The following is a 13,201-nucleotide window of genomic DNA, read 5'->3' on the forward strand; positions in this document are numbered from 1 at the left end:
GGGTGTGCTGCACAGTGAAAGCAGTAGAAAGCATAGCTAATGACGCAGATCAGCACCGGTTGTGGAGAGAGTCTAAGACCTCTCTCCATCTCTGCCTGCTGACCTTGCTTCTATGCAATCCTCTTGCCTTAAGCACAGGCAGAGTTGGTGAGGGTTTTTAATCAAGAGCACATGGCAAACCACTATTTGGATTACGTCACGTATAAGATACTCTTCCTGGCAGACTCACTCCAAAGACTGTCTTTTCTGACATGATGAGGTTGCCATGTTGGAGAACCCCTTGTGTCGAGATCTACAGATGCTAAAGGCAACGCTAGGAGAGTCTTTAGAGCTGAGGGTGGCCACCTACAAGAGGCTGTGCTTTCAGGCCTGGATAAGGACATAGTGAGCTTGGAAGTAGATTCTTCCCCAACTGAACCTTTACCTGAGAACTAGTCTGGATTATACCTTGGTCAAAGCCTCGTAATCCTACTCAGAGGACCTAGTTACAGCTGAGCCCCCCATAATGACATACTAAAATAGAGAGATAATAAACACGCACTGTACTAATCTATTATGCAACAAGAGAAGAGGAAAAAACCCTCACAGAATTCTACATACCCATTCCAGGCTATTAGGGTGTTTCCTGTACTTTAGAAGGCAAAAGTACATTTCCCACGTTCCTTTACAATTATGATTCTGGATTTTGATGATTCTGGAGACTTGGCTGGCAGAAACAAGGTAGATGCTGTGCTTTTGACATCTCTGTTGCTGAAGATGACTGTGAAGATGTTTGGCTTCCCCACTGCAATTTAGTCATGAGTGCATGGGTGTTGAGGGGCAAGAAACTTGGCATCCATGTGCAGGCAGATCATGGTTCTGGAGGAAGCAAGAAGTAGTGATGTGTTGTCATTCTGGCAGTTTCCTAAGTATACAAGTAGTAGCGACTTTCCCCGGAGCCTGGGAGTGGTGTCATCTTGCATCTCGTTTTTGAAAGTTCAACTAAACTGGTCCTTCTAAATAATGATACAAGCCACTTAATATCCAGTATTAAAGTTCCCTGCGTAGACTAATTGAGAATGAATTCTGATTTTCTGGCAACTAGACCCTAAACTGATGCAGAAAGGAGACCCTCATGTGATATTTTAGTTATGTGTAAGTAAAATGCATAATAAAACATTTGACTTTTTAATAAATATTTTCATATTTAATATAATAATAGATTTTAACATTTAGTTTTATAAAGACAAAGTCATCTTTACAACATTTAATGTAAAAGGCATAATGCACTGGTCCAGTTTGACACAACAAAATATTTTGAATATTTTGTTACAACTCATTTGCTTAACAAGGCAGCAGGCTATAAAACTATAATGTGTTTAATTTATTTCTCCTGCAGACTCAGAAAATACATTGTTATCTTGTTAACCTTAATTTATAATCCTCTTGAAACTCAAAAATCTCTTTAAGCATTTATTTTTAATTTATTTAGGCTAAAATACAGTATTTAGCAATCTTCACTACTTTGACTCTAAAATAATATCAAAAATTAACAACATATTCTCTTAAGAAAGTATTTGCTGTAAATATAACTGACAAAATAGTCAACAAAGTGTGTATAACAGTGCCTTTGTATATAAGCACAGGCCATATGCTTTTCTAGAGCCATTGTTGTATAATTTAGCAATCATTGCATAATAGCAGATGTGTGAGGGTTGTCATGTAAACTATTAACTAAGATTGAAAGTTGGGACATATTTTAGCAAATCACTTCTGAGTTGAAGCAGAAAGGCTTAGTTCTGATTTACCTCTTTTTGAAGTAGTCATTTCCTTGAAAAGACAGCACAATCAAATCGTAAAGATACTGCCAGCATTTGGTCAAATTGAACTTAGGAATTTTCAAAGACTAAACTTGAAAACTGATTAACTTCACTGAAAATAATATATGCTACGGCAACATAGCCCTCTGTGATAGGTTTTGTTCACAGTACATTTTTGCCAAAGGCTGACCAAATAGTTCCTTCCCACAAAGGGAGACTTCTTTGGTCACTATGAAGGAGGTCTGCCTTTTCATTGCTTTACTTCTAGCCAAGACAGAGGGCTAGGAGTCAAAGTCAAGTGTGAGGATGGAAGCTCCATAAGAGGATTCCTGCCCCATTTCCTAAGTCAAGTGCTTAATAAATCACTCCTATCAAAAATGGAGGAAGACAGGCCATGTCCACATGGTTTGCTTGGTTTTTGTTTGTTTTGTTTTTAAAGTGCTATCAGAGTCCACATATATTTAAATGGACTGTCATGAAGTGGCTGACCTAGAAGAGGCATAAATTATGTAAAACTTACACTTCTGAGTCAGAGAGTCAAACCTTTTTAGGTAGATGCTGGCAAGTCTACATAGTACCTTAGTAAATATTACGTGAAATATGCTTCACATGCTTGCCAGACAAATACAGCCATTCACTCTTAGTGTAAGTTTTCCACACTATGTACTATAAATTAAAATATAACTGGCACAAATTCAAAATACAAAGCCAGAACACAATCACAAGCCATTCTGAGACAAATGCCACAAACAACAGCACTCTCAAGGATGTCTAGAGCCTCGATTTTTAGAGCCTCAGTCTAAATAAAAGAGCTATGCAGACCACTGAAATGTCTCCTAACCTTGGTCAAAATTGCTGGCTTTATTCAATTTAAGTCTAATTCCAGTGATGTTTTTCTTTATATCAGCCCAGAATCTAGACTTCTTGATTTGTGTTGATCAGCGAAAGAGTTCGTAGTGTGAACCAGCAAATTCTCAATCCCTCAAGGACAGAGAACGCAGAAGTTTCTTTCCAAAACTATGTATTACTATAATGAAAATTAAGTTTTAAAAGTTAATAATCTTTCAGTTATATAACTTCAAAATCAGGGCCCTGAATGGCAATTTCCTAGATAATTAAGGTTACAGCTCTGAAGCCCAGCTTTCTAAAGTGTTTTTACAGGTCTGGTGCAATTCGAAAAACACAGCTTACTGATATGCCATAAAAGCATCACTAATAAGCCACCACCACCTTTCAAAACATCAATCATGTCACGGAAACAGCAGCACAACCTTGTAACTGATTCACTAAAATGATATGGTGGCGCCCTCTGGTGGTTTCACTGAGCATGTGCGCCTGATGCTGCATATCTTGTGACACAGAGTAGGAGAAAAATTTTTTTAAGCTGCAACTAAACGAATGAACCATTGAACTTCTGACTATCTTCTCTTTTGCCTTGGAGCACATAGGTAATGCGACATATCCATGAGAAGTATTCCCAGGAATCAAGCTGATAGTACAGGACTCTTGGTAAACCTGATGATGACAGAGGTTTACATCTTGGTCCTAGACCTTAACTGGGAGTTTTTTGCATTTTCTAGCTTGGCTTTTAAATCTAAGGGTCTCTCAAAAAACCTCACCAAGGCTGGTTCATTTAACAGGGAAGCAAGAATCTGTTCAAATGCAAAAGACCACTGATGCTCTTCCCTGGGAGAGGAAGGACCTTTCTCCACATTACTCGCTGCCTTCTCTTCACTGGGTCCAGAATCACAGGCTGTCTTGGACAATCCTTTGGCTGATGATGTGGGGCTATGGAGTTTCCTTCCAACTTCTTCCATCCTGAGCAGAAGGTTGGTAACAATAGCAATGGCTTGATATAATGACTCTTCTTCAGGATCCTCATGAAATAAATTATACAGGGTCTTTGAAAACTGAATGAACTGTGACTACAAGACACAAGTTGGAGATACATTTTAACACTAGACTCAGAAAATACAAGTGGAGCTTACAAGTAGATAGCATCCTGTATAAAATGTATAATATATAACCTTCACCATACAACTGAAGACTAAATTTATGATACATCTGTGCTCCAATGAGGAAGGTAAGTCTAAGCCCATAGAAGAACGTTTCATTTCAGCCCTCTCACACATTGCTTAATCAAAGAATGTCATTTCCAAACTAATTTCTGACAGTTTTATTGGCACCAAATATACATGCTTGCCAGTATTATTTAGTGTTGGGTGACTGGTTACCCAAGTTTTATATTTTCCTCCAAGTAATTCTCATCAATCAATTTTAAGAAAAGTATTATGGACTTCGATTAGCTCTCAAAAAGCTCCAATGGACAGTGAGCTCTGGTGACTTAATTTGAGGGAAGAATGACTTTTGAGATTTACCTAGCAGTGAAAGAACTATAAGAAACCCCCTTGGATGTGTTTATCTTTAAAGGCAGACATGGGTCCAGTGTTAAGAGAATCTAGTTAGCCTGCTAACTGCCCCAGATAATTCTAGATATTCCGAGAAAATACTTGTCAATTTAAAATGTATTCAATTTAGTCATTTGACCCTAAAAGTTTATATGTATACAAACAAGTATACAAATAATGTATACAAATAAAGTATACAAATAATGTTTCATAAAATATATTATAAAAATGCTTTACTCTTTTCTTTTTATTATACTATTCATTTATAATGATTTTAAAATAAATATTCCACATTGGCTTATTCTATAAAGTATTTATTTAATCATCAAACTGGAAATTTTATTAAGACACTCTAATCTGTGGTAATTTTTGTTTTGGTAAAGTTCTGGGAAACTTCAGTATCAGAGCATCAATCAGCCTTTCATTAAAGAATATAAAAACATATGGACCATTAATGTATAAGAAAGCAATCAAGTTATATCATGTCTACACTAGTCCTTGGTATTGCTTATGAGGCATCAAATACAAGATCATTGCACACTAAAGTGAGATCTGTCTTAGGACTTTCTTAGTAACTAGCAATAGATTTGACATCTGGTAGACAACTAAATGTCTACTCGATACATGTATATTGTTAGTGCTGGAAATATGTTATATGTACAAATTTTCCTTTAGAAACACTAAAAATATTTAAGTGTTTAAAGTATAAAATAGTTTAAAACTCTGTTCACCTCATTCATGATTTTATGAATCTTATAAAGATGATAAAATAATTTTTATAATACTATATAAGCTATTTTCCCTTCCTTTCCTTTTCTTTTGTGTCATTGGTGACCATGGGCTTCATACACTCCCATTAATACAAAATTAAGAATTTTCACTTGGAAAATTCTATACCTGATTCATTCTTGGTAAATCTTTAATATTTTCTTCTTTTTTGAGAAGCTCATCTTGCCATTGACTTAAGTAGGCTTGAATATCAATTTTTCCTTTGCCTAAATGAAAAAAATAAACAATTTTATAATGAACAGCTCACAACATTTCTCCATATCTCAAAACTAATAACTGAAATTGAAAGATATTTCACTGAGGTCAAAGAGCCCATCTCTTTCAGTCCAGGACAGAATCTGAATTTAGATTGGATCTCCCTTGCTGACTTTCAGAAGATGCTTTCCACTTCCATTCAGACCAGTGGTTCTCAACCTGTGGGTCACAACACCATTGAGGGTCAAATAGCCTTTTCCCGGGGGTCGCCTATGACCATTGGAAAACACACATATCTACTTTATGATTCATAACAGTGACAAAATTATAGTATCAAGTAGCAATGAAAATAATTGTATCGTTGGGGTCACCACAACATGATAAGCTGTATTAAAGGGTTGCAGTGTTAGAAAGGTTGAGAAAGACTAATTTAGAGCAAAACTTTTACTTTGGGAAACTTGGGGAATAGCAAAACTATGAGCAAAGAGGAAAATGATATATTTAGATGAAAACAGCACACTTGATCTGATGATCAATTTCATGTAGGCATACCCATATATCCTATCATGCTTAGTCTTTTCCATATCAAGCTTACATGAAAGTGGCTATTGGTGGCTTTTTTTTTCAAAAATTGAAAACACTACTTATTGATGCATTTGCTTAAACGATTCAGTCAAGATAGTATTTTGTGATCCTTAAATTCTTATTTAAATATTCTTGAAAACTGGGTAAAGTACTGGAGGAATTATGTCCAACTAGATCTTCAATAATAATAATAATAATAATAATAATAATAATAATAATGATGATGATGATGATGATGATAATAATTATTATTACTACTACTATTAGTTTTTCAAGTCAGAGTTTTCTCTGTGTAACCTTGGCTGTCCTGGACTTGCTTTGTAGACCAGGCTGGCCTCGAACTCACACAGATCCACCTGCCTCTGCCTCCCAAGTGCTGAAATTAAAGGTGTGCACCACCACTGCCTGGCTTCGGCAATTATTTTTAATCAAATATTTTTAAATGTTGAATGATGAGCATCAAATGAATGATTTCAGTCTCTATCAAAATATCAAGTGCACATACTACTTTATTCTATATTCTTATATTTCTTTACATTTATCTTATTTTAAAGAAATATTTCTGAAATTATTCTGAAATTTCCATGTTAACTTCTTTTGCATCATAGTTTGTAGTGAAAATAACTGAAAACATCTTAATTGTTCATCAATATCAAGCTAGTAATTGAAAAAATATCTTCCAATCAAATCATAAGATGTTTTGTTTCCATTAAAAGTTAAAAGTAAATATATAGACATGGAAAATTATCCATGATGTATTATAAAATAAGTAGAACGGTGCTTATGGATACTTTAAAAAGAGAGATGTCTACATGTTTATTTATACAAGTCTGAAATGGATATATCCAAAAAATGCTATAGCCTTTACTTCTGGTTAGGTTTATCTGGGGGTAAGGAGACTACATACTGTCTGTATTTCTGCCACAAAGATTACCTATTACTTTGCTAATTAAAATAAAATCTTTAAAATAATAAAAATGAAGATGGATCATTTTCTAATGAATCTTTATAACTTCTGAGATGTAAGCATCACAAGAAGAAATAACAATTTGTTGTATTAATATGTTGTAACAAAAAAAAACCTTATCAGGACAAATCTTTAGAGAACTCCACCTCCTTCCCCTTGACACTGATTTATAGAATTGATAACTTAGTAAATTGAATTATATTCCTAGATTGTTATCACAGTACCTTTTTCAGGGCTATTTCTTCCTGATTCTGTTTCCTTCTCATCTGCAGGCTTGGAAACTAAAGGGAAAAGAAGGCAAATGCATATTGTAAAACCTTTAACAGCTATCTTTTAAAAGTAAAATGTTATTTTTTACTAAGACTTATAAGGTTTTTTTTGTTTTTGTTTTTGTTTTTTTGTTTTTTGTTTTGTTTTTTGTTTTTTTTTACCCACCAAAACTATTTTATGTGACCTGGCCTCCTAACAATAGAATGTAAATTATTAAAAATACTCATAGTAAAAGAATACTACATATTAATATTTTAAAGGTCCCAGAGGGTAATGCATCAAATTTAATACTTGTTTCTGAGTGATAGTTTCGTCATTTGACTGCATTCAAATTAAGTTGTATTATTTTTATTACTATGAGGAAGGCGCCTCACATAACAGAAGTCTGAAAACAAGCCATGAGTCCCGAGTATGGCAACAACTTATTGGGAAACCTTGTATTAAAATTACTTCTTTTTGTATTCAGTGTCCTTATATATTAAGTGGCCAAACTTAAATAGAAGACTTTTGAGAATTTTGTAATGCTCACTTTATATATAGTAACCAAACAGACATGAGTACATGAAAAATTTCCTCTATAAGACCATTAAATACCGCTGGGCGGTGGTGGCTCACACCTTTAATCCCAGCACTCAGAAGGCAGAGCCAGGAAGATCTCTGTGAGTTCGAGGCCAGCCTGGTCTACAAAGTGAGTCCAGGAGAGCCAGGGGTACACACAGAGGAACCCTGTCTCAAAAAAAAGCCTAACCCTCCCAAAAGACCATTACATATGTATGAAAATGAAGCATATGACACACACAAGCATCTATCACTTCCGATTTATGTCAGAAAAGCAGATTCATCCCTGTAGCTTACACTTGATTTAAAAGAAGTATTCACTGTTTAAATGAGAACTATGGCCTATAAATCATCAAAGATTCTTTTGGCTTCACTGTCCTTCATCAAAGCTTAAAAATGCTCTGATACAGCTTAGAAATGTCATCGATACGATTAAAAGCAAAATAATATTGCATATACTTTGCTTGAAACACTTGAATAAAAAGTTTCAAGGATAAAAATTGTTAAATACAGTCAGATACTTATAGGCTACAGGCTATGCTAACTGGATTACAGTATCAAAATGTGAAAAGCCAGTGAGTTCAAGTCAGGCAGATCTCCACAAGTAACCTGGCATCAAGATGTCCAGAGTCCCATCTACCTGGGAGACCGAGGCAAGATGGTGCCTGGAGCCTAAGAGTTTGAAATACAGCAAGACCCAACTCAAAACAGCATAGCTTATTTTTACAGATTTAATCAAATATTTACCCTGGAGCTGACTGAAATAAAGTAATTCTTCTGTTGAAAGCTCATCGCCCTTTGAAGAAGTCTTAGACATCACTTCAGTATAAGCTGAAACACATAACCCAGATCACATTTACTATCCATGAAGGACAGAGAAATGGTTCTTATTGCTCAGACAAGTTGAAGAGTGGAAATTAGATGAAGTATATAAGAAATATGAACATACAGAAATGTGGAAATAATATTGTTCTTCTCTGTTGTACATGCATAAGCATTTGATCACTCTGAGTTCTATGATTTCTTACTTGCTTTTCTTCCTTTCTATTGCTTGAGACCTTCATATATTCATATACTATATTTTGATCAACTCCATCTCCCCACGCCTCTCCTGCAATTTCTTCTATTACCACTATGCCCTTCTAATTTCATGGGCTCTTTTATAAAGCCCACTGAGTCTACTTGATGTCAAGGACATGCCATACATCATGGTAACCTAGTTGCTGTTTTAGTAGATTTCTGAGCCATTACACATTGAAAAAAATCTGCAATTTCTATTATTTCTGAACATGAAATCCCCACATGTTTAAAGCCCCTGCACTAATAAGGAAACCATAAAGCTAAAACACTATTTGAAACAAATTACTATTTGATATTTTATTCTATTTAATATTCCTACCTTCAGTCCCTCTACCAACAATGCAAGAGATGGAAAAATTAAACATTCAAATGATAACCTAACTTAATAATAAAATTATTCTTATAATTCAATTATTATGAGGTTTGCTTTTTGTTTTTAATTCTGCATTTTCATTTGAGTGTTTGAAGGATAAAAGATGTTTTTAGGATTTTGTCTGCTAAATAGTGACTCCTTCCTAACCCAAAAAGCCTTTAAGAAGCTTTAAAAGGAATCCAGGGAAAGCATTAGACAAAATATGAGGTGTTATTTGATTTTATGAACTACCCAATCCAGGCTACTTTTTGCAATATTCTATTCAGAGTAGAGATGTGTTGGAAGTAATTTTCTCAAGGTCAGTGGAGAAAAACTTGATGAGAACTGGGAAGGGCATGGTAACTTTGAGGAGGTATAGCAGAATGGAATACAAGAGCTCTGGAGTCAGATGGCTCTCATATCAACTATGTGCTATTTGGCACATACTTGAATCTCCCCAAGCCTCAGCTTCCTTTTTTGTGAAAACTGGAAGGAGAATATAATCTTTCACAAATTGTGAGGCTAAAATAAGGGAGTGCACATAACATATATTTTATAATGCGTGTGGTTATACACATGCTCACTCATGTGCCCGTGTATTGTGTGGAGGCCTAAGGTTGACATTGGGTATAAAGTGAACATCATGACATACATAGCACATGCTCAGTTCCATAGCCTCTGCTCGGTTTCCTTTTGTAAATATCTATTACACCTGCTGTCTGGTCCTGTATTCTGAATAATTTATGCCATCTGCAAGTTTGGTAATCTGCCTAAAGTGGATCTCTATTCTAATGTCAATGACAATGAAATATTGTCCCAATATTTCAATGAGACATAATTTCTTGTACAAGCTATCATTTAAGAGTTAGCTAGCCAGGCATGGTGGCACATGCCTGCTATCTTTGCACTTCTGAGGCTGAAGTCAGCCTGGGATACATATTGACTGAGACCCTATATCAAACCACATACATGCATACATACATATATGAACAAGTAATTGCCTAATAAGAAACTGAGGATCCACCTGTTATACAGAATCTCTCCCATGGATTTCATTCCATCTATATCTACATCAGCAAAAATGCTTATGATATTACTTGAGGGCTATAGTAAAACAATAGCCTCGTGTCACATGGAAGATTATCTTAGTTTGTTAGAATGGAATTATATGTGTAATGATGCCTGTTACAATGGAATGAATCCTTACTATATACCTTGGAAGACTGTTATCCTCTTACCTGGAGGAATGTGCAGCTTAAAAAGCAGCTTAAGCTTCTCAGTAAAGCTTCCATTGTACATTATATCTGTTCAATAAAATTCAATTAGAAAAATCATGTATCTAAATATTTAAGCAATTTCAACTAAAGTGATTAAGACACGAACAGTAGCCAGGAATTAGGCTTCAAAACATTGTGTTTCTTAAGCTAATAGTTAAACAACTACTTAATCAGCCAGATTGTTTCGTTCAGGCACATAAGCAAAACAGTCCACTAGGGGAATAACGGTGCTCTCTTTGCTAGCTCCTTTCTTCCGCCCTCCTATTTCCCTTTCATTTTGAATGAAGCCTTACAATTCATTTGAGGAAAGAACTGCTCTTTGAGATAATCTGTGAAGAGAACTCATTTTAGTGTGGGAGGAAAATGAAAAACAAAGGGACAAAACCTATAACATATCAACTCTAGGCACAACTCATTTGTTTGGTATTCCTGAATCACTTATCTAGACAAATGGATAGATTTTTACCCAAGGAGAAATCCTTTTGTTGCATCTATATATCTGGTGTATATTCCTGGGCATTTTATTCCTTCCTGTTAAAGCATTAAAACATCCACAACTAACAGCTTGCTTCTTTGAGAGGGTTAGGGGCCAAAAGATCGATATGTGGGGTTGGAGAGATGGCTCCATGGTTAAGAGCGTTGAATGCTCTTCCGAAGGACTCAGGTTCAATTCCCAGCACCTCTATCGAGTTCACAACTCTCTGTAGTTCCAAATCCTGGGGATCTAACACCCTCCCACAGACATACATACAGCAAGACACTAATGCATATAAAATTAAAAAATCATAAAAAGACTATTATGCATAGGTTTAACAACAAACATATTTTAAAAAGCCCCACAATTACTAAACCTGAATGTAATATAATCCAGAGTGAAACATCTGCCCAAACTAGCAGTAATAGGCAGCAGGATAAAATGGTTTTTGGAGGTAGGGAAGATATTTATGTTTTGCTTTAGAAAGTTGAAGGGCATCAGCCTACCAATTGCAGAGGAGAATTCTTTGAAGTTTATAAGGCAGTCAGAGTTCTCATCCAACAATCTGAACGTCCATAAAGCTAGTGAGTCTCTGTTTGCAGAATGAGCCCAGGGACTCAGCAAGTGATACAATACTCTGAATTGTTGGCAGTCAATCTGATACTGTTCCAAATATGACAGGCTCGGGTCATGGTGCTGCAATCCTGGACAACTCAAATACCAATAACAAGATATAAACAGCTCTTTCTATCAGAAACAAATAAAAGAGGAAAGTCATTAAATCAGAAAAAAGTAAAGCATTTCTTTTAAACATATCTGTTAAAACATAACAATATTTAAGAGTAATTGTGATAAAAATTCTGTTAAAAGATCAGTTTTCATCAAAGAGGAACTACCGTACCTTAAAAATGACATAAAGTTCATCCAATTCTTGAAGGCTCATTTTCACATCTTGTGATACAACACGTAACTTTAAAAAGATTAAAAACAATTTAGACCATAATATTCCTGTTTAGAAAGTCTGTCTTTGAATTCACTTAGTTTTCCTCTACTAGGAAGAAACTATACATCAATTTTTATTACAGCTCTATTAATAATAGCCAAGTTATTTCTTGATTGTTCTTAACTGTTGAATTGACATTGTTTCTGATATAACTATTTGACTTTAGTGTACTATATAGTATTAGATTGTTTCTTAATACTTTGTTGATTAATTGAAAAAGCAAAATAGGTTTGAGTGTAATAAAAGATATTATGAATAAACATCAATAAGAAGGAAATATAATATATAAGCAGACAAGATGGCTAAGATAGAGATGGACAAGATAAAGGCAGTTGCTACCAAAATTGATGGCCTGAGTTCAATCTCAGGCACCCATGCAGATGGAGAGAACCAAATGTCATAATTTGTACTCTGACTTCTATATGGATGCTATGGCACATTAGAGTAACCCCCCAATGAATAAATATTATAAAAATTTAACTCAAATGTATAAGAAAATTGAATAAACAAAACAAAAATGATGACCAAAGAGCTACTCTCACCAGAAATCTGCAGACCCAAAAGGTTTTATAATCTTTTTTCCTCACACTTTCTAATAATGGATAACTCCCATGTAAGATAAAGCACAGAAAAACATGAGTTTACTACAAAATCTATTATGTGACATAAACAAAACTGATCTAAGCATTAGCATTCACATTTCTTGTACATTTGAGTTAATTTTGGTGATGTGTTTTCCAAGAGAATTGTCTGTTACCTCAATTATTTTATACATACATATATATTTGTATAACACTTAGGAAATTTAGTTAATAGGTTTTAAATGTTGCAATCTATATGATGAGTACCTTAATGACTTCCATATCTATCTATGTATTATCCTTTAAATTTTTTTATTACATTTATTCATTGGGAGAAGAACGTGGGAGGAGCTGGTGGAGGGGGATGAATATAATTAAAATGCATTATATGAAATTCTCAAAGAATTTTATCATGGTGTACTATTTTGTGCACTAAAATGAGCTAGATTTAATTGCTTTTATATAGAATGATCCTCATGTATTTGAGTGGCTGGTATAATGTGTGATCTCATTTTTAAAACCTACATGCTCTCTCCCCACCGACATGCATATATTTTATAATATTACATGTAAAAGGATATCTGAATCATTGTAGGATAGTTATTTGTGGTGTAAGAAAACCTCATATTTAAAATGTTTCTGTAATTCTTTAATTATCTGTAATAAACATGTAACTATATTTTAAGTTACTATTTAGAAGCAAAAGCAAAGGTTCTCTGTCTTATGTCACATAATATTTCTGAATTATTTAACTGAAACCTAAACCTAGGATCTTCAGAAAACTTATCCAAGATGGTATCTCTGAGGACCCAGTTTTTAAGTGAGGAGTTTTATAAAACAATAAATCATAATGATAAAAATA

At 34.5% G+C, this 13,201-nt stretch overlaps 1 protein-coding gene across 2 annotated transcripts in view; it reads right to left on the reverse strand.

Moving 5' to 3' along the window:
* Positions 1 to 1,154: 1,154 nt before the first annotated feature.
* TBC1D8B (TBC1 domain family member 8B) overlaps positions 1,155 to 13,201 on the reverse strand; it is a 72,386-nt gene continuing 60,339 nt past the window's right edge. For both annotated transcript variants that reach the window (XM_084788776.1, XM_084788777.1), the window contains 7 exons: positions 11,657 to 11,725; positions 11,262 to 11,502; positions 10,242 to 10,307; positions 8,319 to 8,402; positions 6,968 to 7,024; positions 5,105 to 5,202; positions 1,155 to 3,724 (listed from right to left, as the gene is read on the reverse strand). In XM_084788776.1, the coding sequence (XP_084644902.1) occupies positions 3,332 to 3,724; positions 5,105 to 5,202; positions 6,968 to 7,024; positions 8,319 to 8,402; positions 10,242 to 10,307; positions 11,262 to 11,502; positions 11,657 to 11,725 (1,008 nt within the window). In that variant the 3' untranslated portion in view covers positions 1,155 to 3,331. The remainder of the gene's footprint in view (positions 3,725 to 5,104; positions 5,203 to 6,967; positions 7,025 to 8,318; positions 8,403 to 10,241; positions 10,308 to 11,261; positions 11,503 to 11,656; positions 11,726 to 13,201) is intronic.

Source organism: Acomys minous (assembly GCF_964271855.1).
Source record: "Acomys minous genome assembly, chromosome: 7".
NCBI lineage: Eukaryota > Metazoa > Chordata > Mammalia > Rodentia > Muridae > Acomys > Acomys minous.